Source organism: Rhinolophus hipposideros (genome assembly GCF_964194185.1).
Source record: "Rhinolophus hipposideros genome assembly, chromosome: 6".
NCBI lineage: Eukaryota > Metazoa > Chordata > Mammalia > Chiroptera > Rhinolophidae > Rhinolophus > Rhinolophus hipposideros.
Genome location: NC_138052.1, coordinates 100,760,823 through 100,786,683, shown reverse-complemented (window position 1 = coordinate 100,786,683; position 25,861 = coordinate 100,760,823). Strand labels below are relative to the sequence as shown.

Below are 25,861 nucleotides of genomic sequence, written 5' to 3'. Positions count from 1 at the left end.
CTCTGCGTTTTTGTTGGCTGTCCCGAGAACGCCAGCCTCCATCTGCTTTCCCCGGACGTACCTTAGTGCCGTTTGTAGAGATCAGCCTGCGGGATGACGTGATGTGTTGTCCCCCTTGGGGATGGAGAGGGCAGGCTTGCTATGAAAGAGAGGGATTCCCTGAGCGCAGGGTTTCCTGGGGGACGCAAGCCCACAGTGCAGGGAGCTCCGCCCGGGCCCTCTGTGTTGCCCCCGGGACTTGGAGAGCCAGGGGCACCAGCACAGCCTTGCACCACTTGTGGTGCCTGCTGTGTGAGCGACAACCCCTGTGTTTCTGACCCAGGAATCTCGGGTCTTCTGCCAGCAAATGTGAATCTGAGACAGGCTAACAGCGCAGGCTTGTGAGGAAGGTACCATCAAATCGCAGACCTTGACAATTTTACATTAAGAACTTTGAAATTGAACATAAAATGGAAAGTTTTCTAGAAAACCACAGCTTACCAAATGTGAGTAGAAACAGAAACCCTAATTTTTATAATCATTAAAGAAATTGAATCAGTGTTCAAAATTTTCCCACCAAGAGAACTGTGGGTCTGGATGGCATCAGCAGTGAGTTTTACCAAATATTCAAGAAATAACTCCAGAAACGCATCAACTCTTCTAGATGGAGGAAGAATTCATTGTATGAGGTGAGTACAACCTCAACACTAAAATTAGACAAGGCAAGTACACGGGCGGACAACAACAGGCCAGTCTCACTTATTTAAAAAGTTGCCAAAGTCCTAAATAAGTTATTAGCAAACAGAATCTAGGAATATGTAAATAGGATAAACAATTCATCATTAACAAGTTGGATTTTTTTTAGGAATACAAGCTAGGCTTGACCGTAGGAGACCATTTAATTTAAATGACTGGTTTAACAGAGTAAAGGAGAAACTTATATAATCATCTTGAAAAGTATAGAGATGGCATTTAATAAAACTCAACATCCATTTTGAGAAAAATTCTCAGAATACTAGGAATATAATCCGATAAAGGATATCTTCAAAATCAATAAGAGCAAACTTCGCGTTTAATGATAACATACCGAGCACTTTCTTTCCGAGATTGGGAAGAAGGCAAGGATACTGATGACACCATTTCTACCTGACAGTCTACTGGAGACCTGACCAACACAGCACGGCAAGGAACAAATCAAAATTTACAATGATTAGAAATAGAGAAACACAACTGTCATTGGCTGCGTACAATAGGAATGTGAGTGTAGAAAATCCAAAAGGTCCCCAAATAATTTAGTAAAATTGACAAGAAGTTTGGTTTTTAAATATAAAAATTAGACAATGAAAAAAATCGATTGTGACTCTACATACCAACAATAAATAGAAAAGTAAAGAAAAGACACCATTTGCAAATGGCATAAAAAGCACCAAGTACTTAAGAATACCTCTAATAAGAGATGCCAAGACTTCTCTGCAGTCAGCTCTAAGACTTCCCTGAAAACATTGAAGACAAGCTGGATAAATGTGGGGATGCGCTCTCTCCCGCCCCCCCCGCCCCCACCTATGTACTGAAGACATCGCAACAGAAACCCCAACAGACGTGCATGCGTGCCTGTCCCTTGAGAAGCCGATTCTAAATTTTATATGACAATGCAAAGCCAGGAATAGCCAGGACCCTTTTGAGAAGAACAAGATGGGAGGACTTGCTATGACAGCCCCGAGATCTCTTATGATGCCATCATCAGCCGGATGATGGGGCTCAGGCAGACAAGTAGGGGACGAAGCCGGGAGGTGACCCAGACGCAGCTGCGGGGCCCTGGGAAAAGGGCTGCCTTTCAACAAGGTGGCTGCGGTGGTTCTGTTTTTCTTAAAACGAGGTGCCCATATGCACCTAACAAAGCCTGGCTCCAGTTGTGTTAGGCACCTCATGTGAGTGAGAGGACAACACACAATGACCGTGTTGGAGAGTGACGTGGGGGCTAGAGTCATGACTTTGGAGAGGGGTGCTGTGCGGCGGACACCCCAGGCAGCAGTGTCTAAGGTCAGCCGGGCGCCAACCCAGCCAGCCGTCCCGGGCCTGGGTGCCCGCCACCCAATCGTGTGCTGACGGCACAGGGACATGTGCGCAGCAGAATTCTCATGAACGCCGTTGTTAAGAATAGTCTAAAACTAGGAACAGCCCTGAATGTCCACCAGTGAGACGGGAACAGCACGTGGGCTATTCATCAACCACACAGCAGTGAAGGAGCACGCAGGGGAAGCAACCTAAACACAGCTGGGAGCGGAGGTGACACAGGCTTTCATGTGGAGGCAGTGAGGGGCATAAGGCGGGAGGGCAGGGAGTGCGGGTGCCGTCAGGAAGGGGCACGGTGGGGGCTTCTAGAGGGTTTGCCGACTTGGCTCTTTTGCTGCACATTACGCTGCCTTGTCTGCATGTGTTCAGGAAAACAGTAAGGGTGAGAAGTCACAGATGGGAAAGGCGCCTGTGGACGGGAGGGCGGGCAGCGTCGGGCAGGCGGCAGGCTGCAGTGGGGGCCCTGGGGCTGCCTGGGCTGCAGGCCACCTGTGGGGGGGACCTGCCTGCACTGCCCCTCCCTGCACCCCACACCCTCTTCCTCCCAGCCCCCCTTCCCCCCACCGCTGGCCCTGCTCCTGCAGCCGGACCCAGGTTTCCTTCCTGCCTTTGAACTGCAAGTCCAACTCTCAGGTGTGTTGGTGTGTGTGCTGTGTGCAGAGGCCCCTGCCGCCCGCCGCCTGCCTTTGGCCTCGTCCACCTCTCCTCTTTGGCCCCCCACGGGATGTGGGCCCAGAGCCCGGGGTCCAGGAAGGAGGCAGAACAAGCCAGCCCTGTTCCCTTGCCAGGGCCAGGCAGGGCCGGGACCACAGAGGAGAAGCGGTGGGGCCAGGCGGTGAGCAAGCAGGCTGCTGGCAGGCGTCTCACCTGGACAGGGGCCTCCTCGGACATCCTTCCCCAGCCCAGAATTCTGAAGGTCCAGTGTGGGTGGGGAGTGGGCAAAGCCCGTACCGACCGAGGGCTGGGTGCATTGGACCCAGGCCAGCGAGCTGTGCTGGGGTTCCTCCTCCAGGGCCCAGCAAAGCCTATTTCCCGCAAAACTGCAGTTTTGTCGTTAGTTGTCTACTGGCGTAGCACTTTGTAAACCCAGGAGGAAGGGTTAGGCCTAGCCCTGCCGGAGGCCCGGTAACCACGCACACCCTAGACGAGTACAGCAGGTTTAATCCCATTTTTCCCTGCACAGGTGGGTCCCACCCATGCTCCTCTCAGAACGTGACTGTGGGCCTGGTGTTGGGGTATAGGGTCTGGAACGTGCTGCCCACGCCAGCTGGGTGGACCCAGCCAGACCAGCAAGACCCTCGCAGACCCCAGGAGTGGAAGGCGGCGTGCTGGTGGGGACCCACAGCGCTTTTTGCTCCGTAGCCCGCAGCCCCCAGACCTTCCCTGTGGATCCCCAAGCCCAGGTCTCAGGATTAACTCGGGCCTGGGGTCACTTCTCTGTGTGCACACACCTGCTGCTGAGAAAGACAAGGCTGCCACCAGGTGTCACAGCCTGTGGAGCTGCGTGCAGCAGAGGGGGCGGCAGTGCACCCTCCATGCCCACCTGCTCTCGCAGGCAGGGCGCAGGGGGCCTCCTGTCCGTCAGGGGCAGGGGTGTTCCTGAGCCTCGCTGCCAGCTGCCTGGACCGTGCCCTTGGGGAGGCCCCGAGGCCACATGCTACAGGAAGCTGCAGTGACGTTCTGAACCCAAGGTGACCCTGGAGCATGAAGGAGGCCCATCTTGACCTGGGGGTGGGGACACGTGTGGCCAGCAGGTACCCAGGCTTTTCCTGCGAGACATGGCTGGCCTTTGCTGGTTCCGGAGAAAGCACAGAGACTGCGCTGGTGGCATTTCCAGCTTGGATAAAACCAGGAAAGAGCGGAAATGTCCTGGAGAGTCGCTGGGAGGCGACTTCCAGCCAAAGTGTGTGCCGTGTGACTGACTGGTCCCTGAATGGGGGAGTTAGAGGGCTCGCTGGTGCCACCTTGCTGGGCGGAGGGGCTGTTCTGAGCAGGCGGCCTGGAGGGGAGCCAGGGACCTCGCGTACATGACCACAGCACCCCAGCTCTGCAAACATCAGAGCCAAAAGGGCGGGTCTTGGTTCCTGCTTTGACTTCTCTGCCAAAAATAAAACAATAAAGCCCCTGAGGCCTTTTATAAGCTTGTTTTGAAAAATGTAGGCATGTCTTTTATTTCCTGGCAGCTTTCTGGGTAATTAGGGTTCCTCCCACAAGCGCAGTTGGGGGCTGGAGTCCTACTCACAGGGCAGCGAGTGGGCAGGGCCCCTGGGGCCCACAGGCGAGGTCGGTCTGAGCACCCAGCCTGGGAAGGAGCAGAGGCTGGCTCTTGGCTGGGCGCCCCATGCCCACTGGTCCTGGGGGCACAGCACTTGGGGCTGCAGGATGGGAGGCAGTGACCGCCAGGGCCAACTTCCTGGGGGAGGGGCCTGTGAGCTGGAGTCAGTGCCCAGTTGGCTGTGGGGGTGGAGGGTGAAGGAGGACTTCCCTGGAGGGTGGGAAAGCAGAAGCCTGGTGTTGGAGGACCAGCCCTTCCTTCCCTCCCAGGCCAAATCCTGTTGGGCTGTGGGCCTCGTGGTTGTACTTCCTGCTGTGTCCTGCTCTCCTGCCATCTGCCGTCCAGGGCCTCCCTGAGGCCACCCCTTCGTCTCCTGCAGGGTCTCATGGCACTGCCTGGAGCTCCCTCGAGCAGGGTGGCCAAGCACCTGTCCTTCCCAGGTCCTGCCCCTTGCTCTCCACTGGAGCCTCTCCTTCCCTGGATGTCCATGCACAGCTGCTCCTGTTTCCGTCTCCCTGGGAAAGCCATCTCAGCCGGGTGCCCCTGTCAGGCCACAGCCCGGCCCCCACAGGCCCCTGGACCTGTGGGCAGCAGTCCCTGGTCCACAGCTCAGACGACCCTCCTTTTGTCCAGCCTCCATCTCTGCGGCCACCGCAGCTGGATACGCCAAGTCCCACCTGATACACCCGCTGCCCCCACACACCTGGGCCTCTCACTACTGGGGACAGCGGCCGCTCCCGCAGGACCCAGCCCCGTCCCAGGTCCCATCCCCAGCAGGCCTCCAAGGTCGCCTGTGCCTGATGCCGCAGTGCCCAGACCAGGGGGCAGGAGACGTTTGATGCAGAATGTCTTCGAGGGCCTGGGGCTGTGTCACCCCAGACAAGCCCCTGGGCCAACTTGGAGGACAGTGTGGTCCTGACTGCCCCGCTGTGTGGAGGGTTCGGGGTCTGGGACCCAGGTCTGGACACTGTCCTGTTCCCACACCTGCCACACTGGGCGCCCCGCCGAGCTTAGACACTGAGTCCCTGGCTGGGGAGCAGGGAAAGCGGCCCCACGCACACAGGCGGCTAATGAACGACTTGCCCGCATCTCGCAGAGCCAGTCTGGGTGTGAGGCACCCAGGCGGGCCCCCTGGAAGAGGTAGGGTGACACCAGGGGCGGCCACATCCAGCCCAGGAGCAGCAACACCCTGGGATGCAGGGCTTCCAGCTCATCCCGTCCTCAGGCCCGCCATGGCCCACACCACTCCTGTCAATCACACAGGGCGCCCTGTCCAGGCCAGCGCGGCAACGGTCAATGGGAGGCAAGGGACACTTGAGCCTGCAGGGTTAGGAGTGTCCAGGGTCACCCCGAGCAGGAGGGCAGGCAGGTGCGTGCCCTTGGGGGGGAGTAGCACTTCTCAGGAGGGGCCCTGTACAGGCACGAGGACACCTGCTTACAATGCTGATTCTGGGGCCCTTGCATGCTTGCGGATTCAGACGCTCTGGGAAGGCCCAGGGGTCTGCATTCCTATCCTAGCCCCAGAGGACCCTGCAAGGGGTCACAGGCTGGGATCTGTGCTGGGGATGGGCAGCATCCTGGACAGCTGCCAGAGCTGACCCGGGCCAGGTGAGGGGCCCCTTCACCCCAGCGTTGGTGCAGCGTTGGTGCAGATGAGATGCCCTCTGGGCCAGGGGGCAATGGGGAGATGCCATGAGTCAGTGCACTCGGGGAAAGGAAAAATCAGGGACCTGCACGGAGGGCGCAGGCCAGGCTGTCAGATCCCGGGGACACTGAAGCCACCACGTAGCCGACCAGAGATGGGTCGGAACAATACAGTATAGCCACTGGATGGAGTATTACACAGTCACCAAAAAGCACGTGTTGACAAATTTAAGGCATGGAAAAACGCTCACAGCACCACACTCGGAGAACTGTCATAAGAACTTGTACGCAATGGCGAGTTTTCTTTGTGGGACCCTAAAATTCCTAAAATTCCTAAATTTCCCCTGCTGCCCAGGGGAAGAAAATTGCGCTCGAAAGCAGATCAGGATGCATTTCACCCAAATGTGAAAAGTGCTTATTTGGGGCGTGGAATTGTGGATGTGTCATCTCTACAGTCATAAGGGGAGTGACAAGCACTCCCTGAGCAGCTGCGAGGGGCCAGCGTTCTTCTAGCTGGGGCCGCACAGCGGGCCAAGAGGACAGACATGATTTCAGTGCTCGGAGCACACACTGCTGTGCCGCTCTCCCCTGGGCTCAGAGCAGGGGCTCAGGCAGGACTTCAAAATGGGTGAGTGACAGAGTTCATGGAGGAGAACGCACTAGGTTCCCACAGTGAGCTGTCTGGGAGTCGAACAGGCTGGTCATTCCAGCTAAGAAGTGCTGGCGTCACAGTCACCGAGAGCTAAGGGGTGGGGACAGCACAGTCAGTCCCCGTGGCCAGGCTTGCTTCCCAGGGAGGCGCACCAGCCTCAAGGCCAGGGGCAGGTAAGGCCGAGAAGCAGAGGCTGAGACACAGGTCGCAGGCCCGTTTGGCTCTGCTGCCTTGGCCATCCTGTGGACAGGCTCAAGGGGCAAGGCAGGAGCTGGAGCCAGTGCGCGGGGACGGTGGCCTGGCCCAGAGCCATGACTGCAGGGGTGCTGGGAAGTGGGACATGTTCCCAAGGCATAGCTGCCAGCCCAGTGCTGGCTCCGACAACGTGGGGATGAGGACGGGCGGGAGGCACTGAAGAGGGTGCCGGGCTGCCTGGACACCCTGGACGGTACGGAGGCAGATGGATCTGGGGGTCTGGAGGCCCTGGAGGAGCCCTCCGGGCCTTAGTTTCCTCATCTGTACAGGGTGACGGTCTTTTCTGTCCTCTGACGGATCAACAGGGACAAGGTCCAGCACCCTCCCCCACCCCTGGATCTCCTCCTTTCTGCTCTCCCTCCTCCCAGGGCACCAGCAGGAAAGGAACCTGCTGATGAGGGGTGGCCCAGGAAGAGCACGAAGGGCCCGGGCCACCCTGGGGCCTGGCCTGGGGCTCAGTGGACAGGGTCCTGTCTGCCCTCTGGGGCTGCAGCCCCTCCTTCCAGCTGGGTGCTCTTGTGTTTTGCTTGGGTGTTTGGTGAGTTCAGAAAAAGCAGAGCTGTGCTACCAGAGCCACCTGCCATACTGGGCTGTTCTTGTGGGTCAGGGAGGATTTTCCAGATGGCTTAGAGCTGGTGGCCAGAACAGCTGTGACAGTGATGGCTGGACATGTGTCATAGGCATACTCAGATGGGGGCACTCTGCTGCACAGAGGGGAAACTGAGGCTCGCAGAGAAAATGAGTGCTCCCCTGGCTGGTGACCTGGGAGAGGCAGGGTAGGGACAGTGGCCTCAAGGAGGAAATGCAGGGAGCAGGTACCGGTGTGGAGCCCAGCCTCCTTGGCCAAACCTGCTGTCAACACTCAACCCCCTCTGAGCCCCACAGGCACCACTGCCCACCCCAACTCCTACTCAGGGCTCTACATTCTGGGACTGGCCCCAAAGTGTCCCAAAAGACAAGGAGGATGAAGGTGGGTCAGAGCACCACGGGTGAAGGCAGGAGGGGCTGGAACAGGCCCCGGGGGGATCGTGGGGGGTACCCTGGGGGCACACCTTCTCTACCATCCCAACAGCTCAGTCTTCGATATGCGACCAGCGGACAGGGGTGTTACTGCACCCCTGTAACAGACTTATGGGCCCCCACACAGGGTGCCTGGCATCTTCACGGACGTCACCCACCGAGCACACCTTCCCCCAATGAAGGAACAGAGGCCACGAGGTGACACACTACCTGAGGCCACCAGCTGCGGCTCCCAGTGCCATAAATCAGGATGTTCCTTTGCATCCCCAAGTCCCCACTTTGGGTGGGGAAATGGGAGCCCCTCACCACCATAGCCAGGCTCACTGCCTCTCAGTCCTCACGCCGCCCTGAGTGGACGTCCCACCATGGCCAGTCCCATGGGCCACGGCATGGCTGCTGCTGTCCACACCCACCAGCAGCACTGGTCTAGGTTGTGTAGGGCCTTACTGATAAAACGATTCTCGACAGTTTCCAGAGCCTTACAGCTGACCACATACAGCTACTATGGCATGAGAAGAAGCAAAATGATGGGTGCCTTTTCAAAAGGGGGGGGGCGCCACACACTACAGGAGTGAGTCCTTGCTAGAGCAACAATTTGTGTGCTGTTTCTGATAAAGACTCAGAAAGCACTGATCTCTAGGGAGGGTCACTTCTCTAACTTCCACGTGTGACATATGGGCCCTGTCAGAGGACCAAGGCATCCATCCATCCGTCCATCCACCATCCATCATCCATCCATCCACCATCCATCCACCCATCCATCCATCCACCATCCATCCATCCATCCATCCATCCACCATCCATCCACCATCCATCCATCCATCCATCCATCCACCATCCATCATCCATCCATCCATCCATCCATCCATCCATCCATCCACCATCCATCATCCATCCATCCATCCATCCATCCATCCACCATCCATCATCCATCCATCCATCCATCCATCCATCCATCCATCCATCCATCATCCATCCATCCATCCATCCACCATCCATCATCCATCCATCCATCCATCCATCCATCCATGATCCACCCATCCACTCAACAAGCCTGCTCTTTGGGGACTGAAGGGGCAGAGGCCAGAGGGGCAGAGCCAGCCTTGAGAGGGTTATCACTCAGCTGGACACAGGCACTTGGGCTCAGGGCTGGCCCATGCTATGTCCTGCTGGACAAGGGTCAGAGCCAGGGGCATGTAAGAAAGTGTCCTCTCAGCCTGGGTGGGCATGGGAGGCACCTGTTTGGAACCACTTGCTTCAGAATAAATGCCTTCCCTTCTCTCCTTCAGCTGCGATTCCAGCAGCCTCCACACCCTGCCTCCTCTTCCCATCTTGACCACAGAGCTCTGTAGTTATTTCAGGCAAGGTGTCCTGGGCATTGCTCCCTCAAGGATTCCATTGTTTTTCCTACTGAGTAGAGAAAAGGTGAAGGGGACTCACTGTGTTCACATGGCAAGTGTTTTTCAGATGATATATTTGTTTCAGGAAACAGCTCTCATGGAGATATATGTTTTGTTAGCAGCCAGAATGTTGGTTTCTGATGAAACCCTTTGTTTTGCCAGCAGATCTTCCCACTCTAGAGCTGTTTCTCCTGGTTGTTTTGGCAAGGGCAGATGTTTTTAGTGAGGCTGTGAAGAGGGCCAACCGCTTTCATAATATTTTCACCTGTTACTCTGAGTGGGAAAGTTGAACCTGGCACAGCTCCTAAGGGACATTCTGATGCAGTGTTGTGTGAACAGGGTGCCAACGTGAGTTATCCCGTTTCTAAGCTGGTAGGGCCCCCTCCAGCTCTGCAGACCCTGAGCACAGCTCTGCGCTGCTCACCCCGCACTTCCAGAAGTCAGTGCTGCCCCACCATCCAAATCCTGGTCCAGAGGGACTTTCAGCAGGGTGGTATCTACAGGGAGAACGGCCGCCTCCTCCCACCACCGGCGCAGAGCCAAATGCTGCGCCAAGGTTAGGAGGCCTCCCTGACGGGCACAGGAAAAGGCTGTGCCTGTCTGTGGAGTTGTTGCAGTGATGACGAGCGAATGGTGTTGGCGGCTGTGGTGGAAGGGGGTGGGGTGGCAGTACATGAACCGGTAAGGAGGACAGTAGTGCCCCCCATGTGGGTGGTGGTGGAGGTGGTGCTGAAGCTGGCGGGATGATGGAGGAGGTGACAGTGCTGGTGGGGGAGTTGAGAGTGCAGGGGTGGTCCTGCCGGGGAATGATGGTGTGGCGTGTGTGTGTGCGTGTGGGTGTGTGTGTGTGTGTGTGTGTGTGTGCGTGTGGGTGCGCGCTGACTGATGGTGGGTGCATGGTGGGTTGGTGACACAGGGTGGTGGAGGTGATGGTGATGGTGTTGGAAGTGGCAGAGCTCATGGTCGCTGTGATGTGGTGGGGGTAACAGTACATCAGGATCCCAGCACCTTTCTAGTCTGGATTGAGGGCAAGTGCAGGGGCCACGGGCGCCAGCGCACGGTGGCCCACCCCCAGGAAATGCTCAATGCAGAAATGAGGCACATTTCTTTCTCTCAGTGGCCCACTGAGAGTTACTGACCCAGGGTCCGGCCCTGGGGGACGGCACTGGCATGTGCCTGCTGTCGGCGAAAGAACCAAGCGGGGGCCAGGACTCCGGCCATCGCGATGCGGACCAGGCACCGGGCAGATGCGCTCGGCGGACGCCGCCCAAGCTCCAGGTCGGCCCGGCGGGGACAGAGGCGGGGACAGAGGCGGGGGCAGAGGCCGGGGCAGAGGCCGGGGCAGAGGCGGGGACAGAGGCGGGGACAGAGGCGGGGGCAGAGGCCGGGGCAGAGGCGGGGGCAGAGGCCGGGGCAGAGGCCGGGGCAGAGGCCGGGGCAGCGCGCCGCGCTCCCGTCGCCAAGGCGGCCCCGCCGCGCACCCCCCCGGCCCGCCTCGCACGCGTGCCGCTGTCCGGCCCCGGCCGCCGAGGGAGGAAGCGCTGTCCTCATTCCACCTCTGGCGGCCGCGGTGCCAAGCGGCTGCTGGCGGAGCCGGAGTCAGCGCGGCGGGGCGCGGCGGCCCGGGAGGCGGGGTACTCACGTAGAGCGCGGGGTGCTCGGCGCCGAAGAACGGGAAGGGCGCGGAGAGCGGCTGCAGCCCCGAGCCGCCGTCGTCCTGCTTGAGAGTGACGGCGTCGCCGCGCTCCGCGCCGAACGGGTAGAAGTCGCGCAGGGCCACCGCGCCCCGCACTCCGCGCGCCCCGAGGCCCAGGGCCGCGGCCAGGAGCAGAGCCCAGGCGGCGCGGGGCTGCATCGCCGGCGGCGGGGACACAGCGGGACGGAGCGGGACGGAGCGGGACGGCGGGGACGGCGGGGACGGCGGGGACAGGACGGGCCTTTGCGGTCCACGCGGGCTGTACGAGGCCGCGGTCCGGAATGGCCAGCGGAGCCGGGCGGTGTGAGGGCAGCGCGGCCGCGCCCTCGGTGGCTCCGCGCCCTCGGTGGCTCCGCGCCCCTCGCCCGGCGCTCGGCGGGGCCGCGCTCTGGTGGCAGCTCCGCGGAGGAAGGCGCCGGGCGGGACCGTGAGCGGGCAGGCCCCGCCCCTGGGGCCGCGATTTAAATATCTAGCGGGTGGCCACACGGGCCGGGGCGGGGCCGGGGCGGGGCCGGGGCGGGGCCATGCAAATACAGCGGCTCTTAAAGCGCCAGGCGCGCTGGAGCACGCGGGGACCCTGCGTCCCTTCCCCGGGCGCTCAGGGCGCGTTTCGGCCCCGCGCGTCTTGGAAGCCCAGCCTGCGGCCCCCGCGCCCCCGGAGCGCCCCTGGCCAGGGCATTGGCTGGATGAGGGCTTCGCGGGCGCGCCTCCTGCCGTGGGGCCGGCCTCCTCCTCCGTGAGTCCCCTGCCACCAGTGGTACCCACCGAGCAGTTCTGGGACAGACCTTAAGGCAGTCGGTGCCTCTTTAGCTTGCTGCCTGGCCAGAGGACCCGGTCACCCCCGGCCAGAGTGTCACCAGTGGGGGGCCACCCTGGTTGAGCAGTGCCTGGATGAGCCCTTCTGGAAGTGGCCAGAGGCTTCCCCACGCGGCCCACCCCAGCTGCCCCCCCACCACCCCCTCGCCCTGAGCCTGGGGACACTGGATTCCTGCGCAGGGGCTAAGTTTCCCACCTGGTTTAATATGGGGATGGCCCCTGGCCCGGGGGACCTCAGGATATTAAAGTATTTCTGCCCTGGAGGTTTGCTAATGGGTTCAGGGGGCGTTAAGGGAACCTCACAGCAAGAGAATCTTGGCAGACTCCTGAGTAAAGCAGCCTAAAGAGCCGTCAGTGGGAGAAGACTGGTCCACAGGAGCCTGGGGCAGTGGGTTGTCGCCACCGGGCCCCAAGGTGGTAGGAAGACAGCTGGAGCCTACAGTTCAGCTTCTCTGTCCCCAGCCTGGAGCCGTCCCATCCCCTCTCCTGCTTCTGGTGCCGCTGACCTCAGACGTCACTCTGAACATTTGTCCCTCTTCAGGGGCCGGCATCTGTCCACTCAGGCCCAGGGTGGGCCCGCTCCTAGGGCCTCCGTCCCTCCCCCATCCTCCCTGCTCCCTGGTGTTGGGTGACAGTGACTGCAAGACAAGGTGCACCCCCCAAAGATGAGCAGAAAGAGCAGGAAAGTCACAGCAGCCACCACGGAGGTCCTCAGGGGTTTCATATTTGGCTTTGTGTTTTTCTGCATTTTTAAAAACGTCTTCAATAAGCATGCATTGTTTTGCAGTCAGAGCAAGGAACATTAAATGTGGTTTTTAAGAACTAGTGGAAGGGTCTCTGTGTGGTGTGTGACTCTGGGGGCTACCGGTTTATGCAGATCCCTTTAGGCTGGAATCAGGGTCGGACAAGAATTTAAAGAGGACCCTGTCCTAGCACCACCCTGAGAGCGAGCACCCCTTAAATTTCACCCTAGTCCCACGCTGCTCAGCTGTGGGACGGCCAGGCCTACGCCAGGCTCCTGGCATGGAGACCCCCAGGACAGCAGCACAACAATAGTTCCAAGAAATAAAGGATGAGAAAGGTCAAGGCCTCTCATCCTTGGAGGGAAAAATAGATGACATCTAATTTCAGGGGCTGTGCTGAGAACAGAACCCCAACTTCACACAGCTCTCGAGAACCTGGGAAGGAAAGGCACATCCCCACTTGTCCTCATCACACACACCCACACTCACACACATGCGTGCATGCACACTCGCACGAGTACATCACACATTCATTCTCTCTCACACACATACTTTCCCACGTGCTCACATGTGGAGACAACACTCACACGTCCATGTTCACTCATTCACACCCTCACATGTATAGACCACAAACATCCATACACACTTACTGACACACACCTGTCATTGTCTCACATGCTCACAATTCACACCCCCCCCACACACACAGCGCCAATCAGGGTGTGGGGCATCAGGGGCTGACCTCTGACCTCTCCTAGACCTGTCCACCACCTGCCCGGCCTGCCTCCTCCCACTATGCTTTCTTCCTCTGAGAAGGCTGCCCAGACCTCGCTTGTTTCTGGCTCCTCCTGGGGCCCACAGCTGCCGCACAGCCCAGCACACCCCCAGGCACGTGGTGCTCAGTAGGTGAACCCAGTGAAGACCTGTTTCTCCAGGCATGGCGGGAGGGCTTGGCCTACGTAGGGGGGCTCAGCCCCACCACTCATGGGAACCCCCTGGGAGGCTTTGTGAGGTGCTAAGGCCCAGGCCCCACCTGAGAGCCCGGGCTCGTGGCCTGGGTGGGGGTCAGCCGCACGCAAACACTGGGGTCCTGGCCCCCACTGAGGCCATGCTCGCACCTTATGGCCTTCACCTTAAGCTAACTGCTGCCCAGCCTGGGAGACTGGGGGTTAACGTGAGGCCTCACGACCACTGGGCATTACCTTACACACACACACACACACACACACACTCCACAGGCAAAAAAGAGAAAAAAGGGTTTTTTTCAGGTGCTAAAAATATTATCAGGAAATAGTTTTCAGCAATGTGCTGTTTTAGGTTCCCCTCCGGACTCAAGGGCGCCTTTGTCTCTGCCACAGAAAGTCCACATTTATCAAAACCAAAATGGTTTATCAAAGCAGGCTCATGTTCTGTGGCAGGAAACCTGAGCCTCCCCACCGGCCTGTGACATTTTAATTTAGGGCCTGAGTGCGTGTGCAGTTTAGATGGGGAACCCGGAGCTGACCTCTGGACACTCCAGGACCTGGGGCTCCGAGCAGGGCAAGGTGGCCAGTGTCCTCAGCTGGCCCAGTGGGCAGGTCCTGGCAGGGCTGGGGGCTGGGGCTCCAGGTGGGACGGCTAGTGGCAGGGGCTGGCTGGCTGCACCCCCCAACTTTCTCTCCTTTCCTCCAAGAAGCAGCCAACAGGGCACAGATCTCCCCAGAGCAGCTGCTCCTTCCATGGAGGTGAAACCAGAAGGCCCTGCCCAAGGTAACCTCACACCTGCTCAGGGAGTGAGGATGGGAGGTCACAGAGCCCAGAGGGGCAGGTGGGATCTCCTGCAGAGGCCCTCCCCACCTGTAAGGCCCCCCCATGGAGGCCGAGGTGGGAGGGCCTGGCTGAGGGCACACAGCTGTCCGTGGAGCCCTCTTACCTCCCCACTCAGCCCCTCCAATGTGCGGCGAGGGAGCATAGCCTCACAGAGCCCCCACACACCTGGACAGCCACGATGGGACTTCTGCTATTGATCTTACGGAAATGATCCTGAGATGTTTGTTGCTGTTTTATTTCAAGAAAGTAGAGAGGAACCGGAAGCACCTTGAGCTAGAGGTTCTGCAGGGAGGGGTGTGAATGGTTACAGGTGGGCTCAGGTGCTCTCCCTGCCCTGAGGTGATGACAGGCAGTGTCGCCCATCCCCCGTCAGCCCTGAGGCCAAAGACCCACTTTCTGAGTGTTCCATGACTGCCAGGATGGCCGCAGTGGAAGGTACTTAGGAGACCCGGGGCCCGTCGCTGTTTAGCAGCCAACAAAATTATGCTTCCGTGGCGTTTCTAATGACGTGGGAAAACGCTAGTGACGTGTGTCAGGTAGAAGTTTCAGAAAAGAGTGTTCAAAGCAGCATATGCACCGACTTCAGCCTTCTGTGCTTGTCCTTGAGAAGAAGCCTCAGAGCTCACCTCAGTGTCTGCAGCTGATCGGCCACGGCTGGTGGTGACTTTCTTCTTTATGTGAAGAATATCGATGTTTTAGAAGCCCACATACCCACAGCCCTGGTCCTGCCGCCCATTTCCTGCCCAGCTGCAGCCAAGGTGGGGCCTTTGCCTCCCTGGCAAGCAGGGTGCTTTGGAGGCTGGGCCTGTCTCCTCAAGTGCTCTGTTACTGTCATGCAGGGTGTCCTGCGGGGTTTCAGCTCCCGCTCCCACAAAAGAACACAGGACATGGTGAGGCCAAAAAGGAACACCCACGGAGTTAGAGATAGGGGAGTCATACCACTATATTCTCGCTGGCAGCTGGGCTGGAGACACAGGAAGCAGGAGCCACAGGATTCGCAACCTGCCGTTCGCTTCTCTGCCAACCAACCCCTTGCTAACTGCACTCCGCACTTGCTAGCTCAACCACCGTCTTCTTGCTAGCCCCCCTTTTGCTGCTACCGTAGCCATGGCAGTTATATTAGTGGCCAATGGCTCACTGGTTACAGCTGACGGCCAACTAGCCACAGCTGATGGCCATCCAATCACAGTTGATGGCCATTTACTACCCGAGCCAGCATCTTTCCACGTGAGGCCGAGAACCTGGAAACTGCTCTCTGGGTCTGTCCCCACAGTCACCCTCCCCTGCCTGGTCTGTCTGGGGCGGCACCACCTTCCTTCTGCCTGTGTGCTCCAGGCTTGGCCCTTTCCCTTGGCTCTCCCACTCTCTCGCTCTCTTGGGGATGAGCTCCCTCCGGCTGTGGGCCGAGCCACAGCAGCTGTAGGGTGACAGAGCTGCCACTGTTTGCTGACACTTCCAATGGGTTTGGTGTCAACTTGGGCGATATCTATGTAAGACTCACCACGAACCTCTGGCGTGGGGTCATCCCACCTTACAGAGGAGGAAACTAAGGTCTAGAGAGCCTGTCCAGGATTGCACAGCTGCAAAGGGTGGAGCTAGGACTCCCTTCCCGTCCAAGGCTGGCAACTTCCAAACGGATGCTAGGATCTGCTGGGTCTCTTACAGGCTGGGAGCCTCCGTGTGGGACAGCAGGAGAAGCAGCAGCGTGGTCCTTCCCTGGAATTCCAGGGATCAGGGCCAGGTGGGAGCAAGCTACCTTCCTGATCCTCTCCCCTGGGACTCTGGGAGGCCATGGGCAGCAGCATAGTCCTGCCCTGCACGGTGGGACTAGGCCCTACCCAGTCCTCTTCCTCCTCCTCACCTCCAGGAGGACAGGCAGATGGCACTGCTCCAGCATCTGGGCACTGGGCCTTACCTTGCTCAGGCCAGTTGGCCCAGCTCCGTCCTCCAGGCAGGACCCTGAGCCCGCAGCCTCACTGGGCAGATAAGCGGGGTGAGACCAGCGCGGGGGACTCTGGCCCTGCCTCACCTGTAAATCAGTGCCCCCAAGGGCTGTTGTGAGAATAGAGGGAAGCGATTCTAAATTCCTCAGTAATTGTAGAATCTAACACGACAGGTCTTAACACTCACCATTGGAAATGCTGAAGTAAACACCCATTTATTCCCATTAGAAAAATCCTTTTCCTAATATACCACTGGTTGTGGAATAAGTACGAATAGTGTCATCTACATTGACTGAACTATTCGCTGAAATGTCACAATCTCCGAGGCCTCAGGCACTTTGATGTCTCCACTGAGACCAGGAGCACCCTGTACGTGCCAGTGAGTGTGCTTGTCAAATTATGGGAGGCTTTCATTTTAAATCTGAGAAATCATCCTGACCCCTTTCATGTCCGAAGTGGATTCCTCTTCCATCTATGCTCCTTGCTGGGAGCTTCAGTCCCAAAGTTGTGACATGGGGACGCCAGTGGACACCGCAAGGATGCAGAGAAGAAAGCGCTGTCACAGACTCCAACCTCTGGCTTCTGGTTCCTTCCTCCCGCCCCCCATCCCTGAGGGACCCAGTGTTCACAGGCTGGGAAAGTGGGAGGTTCTGCACCTTTAATTTACACTCCAGTGAGTCACAGGGGACTGACTCAGCCACTTGCAGCCACCTGCCACTGTGACGGACCTTAGTGCCTGGATATGGAAGGTTCCACAGTGTCCGAATGTGAGGAGGCGGTAGCTGGGCCTTGCAGGACGATATGGTTTTTGGCACCAGTTGTTGGGAATGTTTTCTACATGTCTCCCCGTGTTTACAGAGCTGAGGGCACAGAACGCAGCCCGTGGCCGTGGAAGCCCACTTGATGGGGCCTGGCCACTGGGGCCGATCAGCAGTGTGTCCAAGGCAGAAACCGAGTGCCAGGCCTGTGCCAGTGTGAGGAGGCTGTCTGTGGCTGGGGAGGACTGTGGGAGAGGAGTGTCCGAAGCGTGGTCCAGCACCAGCAGAGGCCCAGGTCCTGAGGGCCAGGGGAGCTCAGTGATCAGTGGAATCATAGGGTGCCTGATGATGTGGGACTCTTGGGGATGAGCGGTGGGCTCTGGGCTGCCTGTGCCCTGCGGTCTCCTAAACCCCCGAGTTTGGCCCTGAGCAGCACGAGGCATTGGTTTTCCTGTTAACAGCTTTGCTGCCCCTGGGGGTCAGGCCATGGGGGTCAGGCCATGTGGGTTAGGCCACGGGGCTCAGGCTGCGGGGCTTCGGCGGCAGCAGGGCTCACTTCCTGGCCCAGAAGGCCTGGCCGAGGCTGACATGTTGCCGCTGCTGCACTTCCTGGTCCAGCTGCTGCTTCAGGCTGGCCCTCCACCTGGGGACAGGTCAGGAGCTCGGGTGGGGTGGGCTGGTCCCTGGCCAGCGCCCCAGAGCTCTGTGACAGGAAGGGCTGGGAGTCCATAGTCCATGGCTCCCCCGGAGAGATGGTGGGCGTGGGACTGAAACATTGGGCAGACAGACAGGGACGCATCATCCCCCCTCTCACCAGTGACACCCACCCCCTGGGGGTACTAGGGAACCAGGCAACCGCACACCGCAGTGGATGAACCCCTTTCCATTCAGGCCATGAACACACTCAGAGTGATAAGGAGATAGGGCTCTTGGGCTGATACAGTTAGCACATGTGGCTTGGTGGGTCAGGGACAGCCACTTGGTGGTGGCACTGGGCAGTCACTTTACCTCTCTGGGCCTCAGTTTCCTTATCTGTAAAATGAGGTCTGTGATAGCTTGGAGCCTGCGGGTTAGCCGGGGCAGATGTGTCTGTGCATGTGTGGGGTGGTGCAGCTACGCTCCCAAGGCTCCGTCACACTTTATTACCACCTCATCCCCACACATGCCACTGCTGTCCCCTGACTGAAGGACAGGTGCAGGGGCCACCTCTGCTACAACTGCCGCCTGCCAAGCACTGTGTGGACACCACACGAAGCCACTTCTGACCCTCCTGACAGGCAGAGGAGGTGGTGACCTGCGCCCAGAATCCTCTCAGGCTCCCAATGACGTGGAGGTCCTGGAGGTGAGCTGGAGCCCTCTGGCCAGCAGAGCTGACACCCCGCTGCTGGAGGGCCTCTGGCTGGAGGGTCCATTCTCGGGACTCCAGGCCTGCAGTCTGGCCCCATGCAGTGGTCGGCCTCTAAGACCCGGTCCTGCTGGTGCTGGTCAGTCACTGCCCGAGTCGCTGGGCGTGGGCCCACCCGAGCTCTGCTGTTTGGACCTGCGGTGACAACTTGGGCATTTTACTGCTGCCTTGGGCTGATATTTTTCCAGACCTTCGTCGGCCTGCTGCCCTCTGCTGGGCCTGGAAGCAGGCTAGAGCCCCACCCACGGGCCTGCAGGGTGGGTCTTACATCTGCTTTAAGGGCACCTGGTTTCTGCCTGGCTGGACGGGGGCTCCCACAGGCCTCACAGGCTGAATTTTGCTGCCTCCCCCGCCTGTAAATTCCTTGTCTGGGGATGGGGGGGGGGTCTGTCTAGTGGTGGAAGGGGGAATTCCCCCGACATGCACATGGGAGCAGCCCCTGACCTGTGCTTCCCACACCCCTCCCCATTCTGGCCACGCGCTGATCACAAGGCCCCTCGTCTGTTCCACCACTTCCACGGGGCCCACGAAGCCCTGAGTCCTGGCTCCAGTTCTGCCTGGCATGGTGTCTGCGGGGTGCAGCCGGCCCTTGCTGTCTGTGCCTGAACAACCATGTGTGTGCACCCGGCAGAGGCATGCTGGGCACCCCGGTAGGACCCCCGGGCCCACCCCGAGCCTGGGGTATACCGAGCCACGGCCGGCTGACCTGCAGCTGCTGGCTCTGCCTCAGGGCCGGTCCGCCCGGGGTGCAGGCTCCTCCGGGACTGTCCTTATCCTGTGCCCTCCCCTCCACAGTGGCTCCTACTCCACCTGTAAGAGCAGAACCTGTGGTGGCCTCCTGACAGGGGTGGGTCAGGCCAGCTTCTCTCTGGGGAGCACATGGATGTCCTTGCAAAGGGCTCTAGGTCCCCAGAGAGCTGGGCCAGGACACCCAGCCCCACCCAGGGCCTCTGGCACATGCAGCCAGGGCGAGAGCTGAAGGCGCGTGGGGTCAAGTGATCGTCCTGCTTCAGACCATCAGAGGCCTGTCGATGTCCTCAGCCGGGGAATGCGACATCTCCTCAGTGGCATTCTGGGCCCTTCTGGAGCCCCTCTCAGCACCTCTGGGCCTCAAGAAGCCTGGCACCCCTGCACCGCACGCACCCCCGAAGCTGCTGGCAGGACCTGCTGAGCACAGGCTCTACCCTCCCTGACCTGTCCTAACAAGCCTGTCAGCATCACTGTTCCCATGTCTGTCCTTAGAGCTGCAAGTTCCCCGAGCAGAGCCCTCTTCTTGGTCCCCCCACCCTCCAAACACGCTGGGCACACGCAGGAGGAACGTGCTGGGGCTTAAATGTCCAGTGACCAGGAGACACATTTCTGCTGGGAAGGTGGGTGGGGCTCCTTTTGCCCGCTGTGGAGGGGATCAGACACCCCAGGCATGACCTGTGGCTCTCTCTGTGGACGGTCTCCTCCCTGTGGACGGTCTCCTCCCTGAGGCGGGCCTGCCAGCAGCTGGGGCAGGATCAGAGGCCAGGCCCTGCTCTCCAAACCAGGCCTGTCTACTACCCAGCTTGCCTGGCCCTGCGGGTCCTGCCCAGGCCCGGTTGCAGCCCAGGTAGGGCCTCGCTTCAAAGCCTCCAGACGTGCCCTCTCGCCCTCAGGGTGGAGCAGGCCTGGTCTCTCAGGGGCCCTGAGACAGAGTGGAGCAGTCTCAAGGGTGAAGTTACGGGGGTAGTGGTCAGAGACATACAAAAAGGATTCCTTTCTTCTTCAGAACTGAGGAAAGCAGAGCCCCCTCCACTGAAAAAGGAAGTCCTGTTTCTTTAAAATTCCAGTGACAGTCCTGGAAGTGCATGTTAAAAAGAGAAAAGTGAAGTCCAAAATCAACAAACGGCCACGTCCGGGTTTCCCCTCCTGAGACACCAATAAAGGGTTTATGGGTTTTCGGCCCCTCACAGCTGACCTCCTGGAACTCATTAGCTGTTCCTTCCCTCCCCCGCCGGCTCCAGGCACCCACACTGGCTCTGCTGCTCCAGGCAGTGCCATCGTGGCCAGGCTTGCCCCCCCCACCCCCCAGGAATCCCCAGTAGCAACCCCAGGAGGCCTCAGCTTTCTCAGTGCTGGGACAGCCCTGGAGGAGTGGCGGGGTCCTGGTGACCTTACCCGGCTGCCTGACCCTCCTTCCTGAGAGGGCAGGTGACCCTGCCTGGACAACTTGGCCAGGGCTTTCAGGGACTGTCCTGACCCACTGGCCTCCGTGCCTCCATGCAGACCCCAATCCTGTCCCCAGGGTCCCTGCCCCCCAGTAACGTGGCCACTGCCCTCTGGAGAACACTGCTGTCCCTGAATACACCTCAGCTGGACAGTGTGCGCCTGGTGGCCAAGGCCTGCCTGGGACATGTGATGGGACAGGTACTCTCCTGGAGGTTCCGGGCCCAGCAGTCCCCTTGCCCAGGGGTCTCACTGCTTCTTCGAGGCATGTGATGAGTCTGCTCTGCAGCTGCCTCTCCTTGTCAGGAGGGGCTGCCGCATGTAGCGGTCACCCCCCACCCCATTCCAGGGACCCTGGCTGCCCTGTGTTCTGCCTCTGCTCCTGACACACTGAACACCCTCCTTCCTACCTTTTGGGGCCTGCGGCCTCTACCTTTTCTCACTGTGTCCACACGCCCTGCTGGCATCTTTCTCCTTGGAAGTCTGGGAGCCCTGGCACCTGCCACCTTGTCAGGCATTCCAGTGAGGCCGAGCTGGGCTCTGTGGTCCCCCTGGTCCTTCTGCCCGTGGGCCACACTGCCCACATGAGCCCCTCCCCGGCACGAAGCCAGTCTTTGCAGGTACTGGTGGTGCAGTGACAAACGCAGGGATCCACTGGACCCGAGGGGGCCCCTGCAACGACTGCTGGTCGGTGCCCTCCAACGCGGCCTCCCCCACCCCTTCTGAGAGGCCCTGGCCAGACGCGGCTGCCGGAAAGGGCCATGAGGGACGGCTGCCTGCTTGCCTTTGCACAGGTGAGCACAGGTGAGCCCAGGCTGGCATGCCCCTCGCACAGCCCTGCTCAGGGCCAGCCTGCAGTGGGAGGGAGCACGCCTGCATCCACACGTCTGTGCGGGGCTCAGGGACCCCTCCTGTCGGTGCCGCCTCCCCCCACTTCTCTAGGGACCGCCCATCCGAGTACCTGCTCCGGGTGCGAGCCTTGCCGCGAGCTCCCCCTGCGGACCGGCCCCTTCAGGGCGCGGGGCGGCCGTGCGTCCACGCCACACGCGCGTCTCAGCGCGCTGGGCCCCCGCCTCCTGCTCTCCGTGCTGCCGAGGGCGGAGCACCTGGGCGGGCAGAGGTCGCGCGTGGGCGCCCGGCTCTGCGGATGTGTTATCCCTGAGTGGCGCGCCCACAGTTGACCCTCTGTCTAGGGGAGCTTCCTGTGGAGTAAGGAAGCCCCGCGTGCCCCCTCTCACCTCAGTTTCCCGTCTGTCGCTGGGGAATGCGTGGTGTCTGAACACCTGGACCTTCACGTAGGCCCAGGGGCTGATTCCGGCAGGGAATGCAGGCCCTGCCCTCTGGGGGCCCTCACCTGCTGTAGGGGCTGCAAGGCGCCCTGGGCCTCCTGGCACCTGTACCCACGGCGGGGGAGCTGCTCCTCCAGCAGTCTTCTCCTCCGGGCCAGGCCCTGGCGGTGCCTCCTGCTGTCCCCCAGGGCCTGGTGCAGCGCGTCCAGGCGCTCCTGCGGACGGCAGACAAAGGCCCTCCTGGAAACTCGGCCGGGTTCCAGGGAAGCCATGGAAGGGCTGCTGCCCAGACCCCACCGCAGATCACTGACGTGTGAGGAGACAAGGTCAAGTTCAATGTGCAGAGATCAGGCGATTTATGATGTATCCATGGGGGGTCCTGGAAAGCAGGCCTTGTCAGCACAGGCTCCGCGTGTCAGGTTTCTGCTGCGGACAGAGTGGCCTCAGACACATCTGGTGTCCCCCCTGCCTCCAGCCTTGGAATGAAGACCACAGAGTCCTCCAAGCCCACGGAGCCTGTGCAGTGACCCCCCCATTCACCACAAGCTTCCCTGCCGCAGGGCCCTGTCCTCCAAGCCCACTGCCATTGCTCTGGGCCTTCTTTCCCTGCTGTGCAGTGGCCTCGCTGCCATCCCTCTGCCCCCAGCCAGCCATCTGCCTGTGTTGTTGTCCCCTAGGCCCCAGAGCCGGCATGCACTGGGGCCTGGAGATCTTCCATGAGTTCTATGAAACGACCCGCCATAGGAAACTTGTGGTCTGGCTGGTGACACACCACGGCTTCGTAAGGCCACGCGAGGCTCCAGCTTTTGAATCTTCCTGCATTTTCTGTGGGAGAAGTGGCCAGCGCCTTCTGGTGCTGAGGACTCTAAAAAGGGTGTCAACACTCTGCTGTGGTTGTCGGAGCAGGAGGCGGAGGGGAGAGCCCTGGTGGTGTCCACACAGGAGCCCGTAAGGGCCTGGACTCGAGGGGCTGGGAGTGGGAGGACTTAGCCATAGCCTGGGGGGCCATGTGGGGTGACGGTTCAGAGTTCAGTCTTGAGAAGTGCCCAGATCATTGGACTGGTGGACAGTGTTGCAGAACCAGGTGGCTCTGGAGGCCACAGGAGGGCAGGGGTACCCTGGTGAGAGGGGAGAAGGGGACAGACAGGGGAGAAGGTCCTGGCAAGGTGGGTGTCAGAGCAGAGAGAAGATATGGCAGTGCAGGGAGCTGGCAGAAATCGGAGGGAGACATCAGTCCCTTTGTGGGGTGCCCCTGATGGGGTCAGGAAGACACAGACCCAAAGTATCCTTTGGATGCGACCAAACATTGCTGGTGACATTTGTGAGTGTGTGTGTGTGGGGGGGGGGGGCGCTGAGGGAAGCCTGGCTGGGGCAGGGAAGACAGGGCCACTCAAGAGAAGTGTGAAATGTGGGGGTAAGAGAGAGACTGGGCACAGGTCCAGAGAGGGAAAAGCTGAAGGTGCAGGGACCCCCCACTGACCCACGCAGGCTCCAGCCCTCAGGTTACAGGGACCCTGTCCCAGCAAACACGTGTCCATCACAATGACCACAGTGGTCATGTCCTGGGCACTATGTGTCCAGAGACATCACGTCCATCCTCTCACTCGATTCTCTGTTGGCCACTTACAGGAGGGCTGCTTGGAGGAGGGAGAGGATTGGGCATCCTGCAGTCCTGCTGGGTGCCGGGGGGTGGGCGGGGGTGACCCTGTCTAACATTTGAGTACTTTAAAAAAGGAAAGGGAGGAGGGCAATGCTTATAGCTAAAATTGTGATGTTTCACTCTTCCTTGCAATTTGGAAAGTTACAATTTTCTGTTTGTACACATTTTCCAGTGGAAAGGCAGAGGTTTCCTTCAAATATGGCTTAAATATTTCATGGGATTTTAAAAAGGCCCAAGCCACTTATGTGAAGCATCACACTCTTGTAATGGCTCCGCTTTTACGGAATCCACAGGAGCCGTGATAATTGCATGGTGCCCCTTTATGAACGTCACCCCGTGCCCGCTAAGTGACTTTCACCTCCCGTGTCGCTTTGGTTCCAAGTCCCGATACTGTACAAGATGCGCTGGCTGAGCAAGCCTCACAAACACTTTGTGGGTCCAGGTGGCTGCTGGGAAGTGTGGCTCCAACCCTCTGCCCAGCTGTGAGCATCAGCTCCCGGGGCTCTACCCTGGGAGGCCGGCTGGGAAGCGCCTGGGCTTGGGGCAGGGGCGCAGGACTGTGTGTGCCCTTGGACCAGGCCCCCAGCCTCAGTTTCCCCAAATGTGATGGCTGTGATGCAGTCTCATAGGGTTCTTGTCAGGACCCAGAGAAGGATGGCAAGAGGGCTGTAAGGTGCCCCACCCATCTGGGGGCTACTGTAAAATGAGGGTCTTGCAGAATGGAGGGTGGAAAACGTCTCGTGCACTAACACAGTGGATGGGGTCTCATTAAACATACTGCCTGTTGCACTGTGAAGAGCAGAGCATGCCACACACCCCCGCCCCCCCCAAGCCATCCTGTGAGCCCTTGGCATTCAGCCTGATACCTTTTCATCCCCTGGGTGACAATGGATCAACTCATTTGGCAGGTTTTCAGCATCCTCTGACCCACCCCCCTACTGTGGGCAGGCGGTGGGGGACAGTGCACAGGCCTCCAGGTCTTGCCCTCCAGAACCAGCATCAGAGCTGCTCAGATAAGAGGGTCAGCACCCCTCACTTAACAGTGGGATTCAGTGGCCCAGATAGGAGCCCAGTGTCTGGTGTCAGTTGGTGGTGGCTGAATACCTCTGGACTCTGCCCTTTCCCACTGGCCTCTTTGTCCAGCCTGTGCCAATCCCTCCTGCTTCAACCACACTAGTATTATAATCAGTTTTACTAGGCTTTTGCACAATTTCCTTGGAAAGTCTCAAACATCTATTCTTCCCTGTAAACTTTGCAATCAGCTTGTCCAGTTTCCCTCCAAACATACCACAAACAAATAGATAAAACCAAACCAAGAAAGCAAACCAACAACCAGCAACCAACAAACTGGGAACATAAACATAGATCCATCCAGAAGACAATCAAAAGACCCTCACTGCCCAACCCACACCCTCTCACCAGTAAGACTAGAAATAGTGACAAAAAGAGGCACAAACGTAATTATTCTTTTTAAAAAAGCCCCCTTCAATTAAAGAAGTAAAAACTGAAACTTCTAGAAAATGGGTAAAAAGGAAAAGAATTCAGATCAAAACCCCATGGGACACAGCAAACCACTATTAGTGAAAACGTGGCAACATTGAATGCTCTTACTATTGGAAGAGAAACCCCAAACCTAAATACACCACTCATTCAACTTAAGAAATCAGACACATTACAACAAAAAGAGGATATTAATAAAGATAAAAGCTGAAATGAATAAACTAGACAAAAACAGGAGAAGAGATAAAAGTTGATTCTTTGAAAAGACCAATAAAGCAGAGGAACCACTGACAAGGTGGGTGGGGAGAAACAGAAACAAACCTCCAACATCAGGAAAGAAACAGACCTAACTGCAGCTATTGCACAGACGTAAATACAACGACGTCAGATCCATGTGCACTTAAAAACAGAAGGTGGGTGACTCCCAAATGACAGACACTGACCCCAGAAGGGATGGAAACTGAAACAGGCCCGCGACAGAAAAGAGATGGGGAGGAAGGTGAAGCGCATTTACGATGACGGGAGGGGCAATGTGTGCAGGCAAGTCCAACATGGTCTTTCTGAAAGTTTAACTCAGGGTATTTAGATTATGCCACATGGCAGAAAAAGATGGAAAGCTCACCAATTTATTTTATGAAGATAAAATAATCTGAACACACAAAGAGCTGATAAATACGGCACAATGAAGAAGTACAGACACAGACATCAGTAGTCACCTCCAGCGACGGTGTGGGCCCCACTGACCGGCATA

At 58.7% G+C, this 25,861-nt stretch overlaps 2 protein-coding genes across 21 annotated transcripts in view; both read right to left on the bottom strand.

The window, feature by feature from the left end:
• Positions 1 to 11,415, bottom strand: part of SNED1 (sushi, nidogen and EGF like domains 1) — a 74,718-nt gene extending 63,303 nt beyond the window's left edge. For all 17 annotated transcript variants that reach the window (XM_081052031.1, XM_081052022.1, XM_081052021.1 and 14 more), the window contains exon 1: positions 10,941 to 11,415. In XM_081052031.1, coding sequence (XP_080908157.1) covers positions 10,941 to 11,153 — 213 coding nt within the window. In that variant the 5' untranslated portion in view covers positions 11,154 to 11,415. The remainder of the gene's footprint in view (positions 1 to 10,940) is intronic.
• Positions 11,416 to 14,607: 3,192 nt separating this feature from the next.
• Positions 14,608 to 25,861, bottom strand: part of CROCC2 (ciliary rootlet coiled-coil, rootletin family member 2) — a 62,811-nt gene continuing 51,557 nt past the window's right edge. For 3 of the 4 annotated variants that reach the window (XM_081051794.1, XM_081051795.1, XM_081051797.1), the window contains 3 exons: positions 22,016 to 22,165; positions 21,623 to 21,767; positions 18,553 to 19,278 (listed from right to left, as the gene is read on the bottom strand). In XM_081051794.1, coding sequence (XP_080907920.1) covers positions 18,860 to 19,278; positions 21,623 to 21,767; positions 22,016 to 22,165 — 714 coding nt within the window. In that variant the 3' untranslated portion in view covers positions 18,553 to 18,859. Of the gene's footprint in view, positions 17,707 to 18,552; positions 19,279 to 21,622; positions 21,768 to 22,015; positions 22,166 to 25,861 lie in introns of those variants that run through there. The other variant, XM_081051796.1, reaches the window with a different exon arrangement.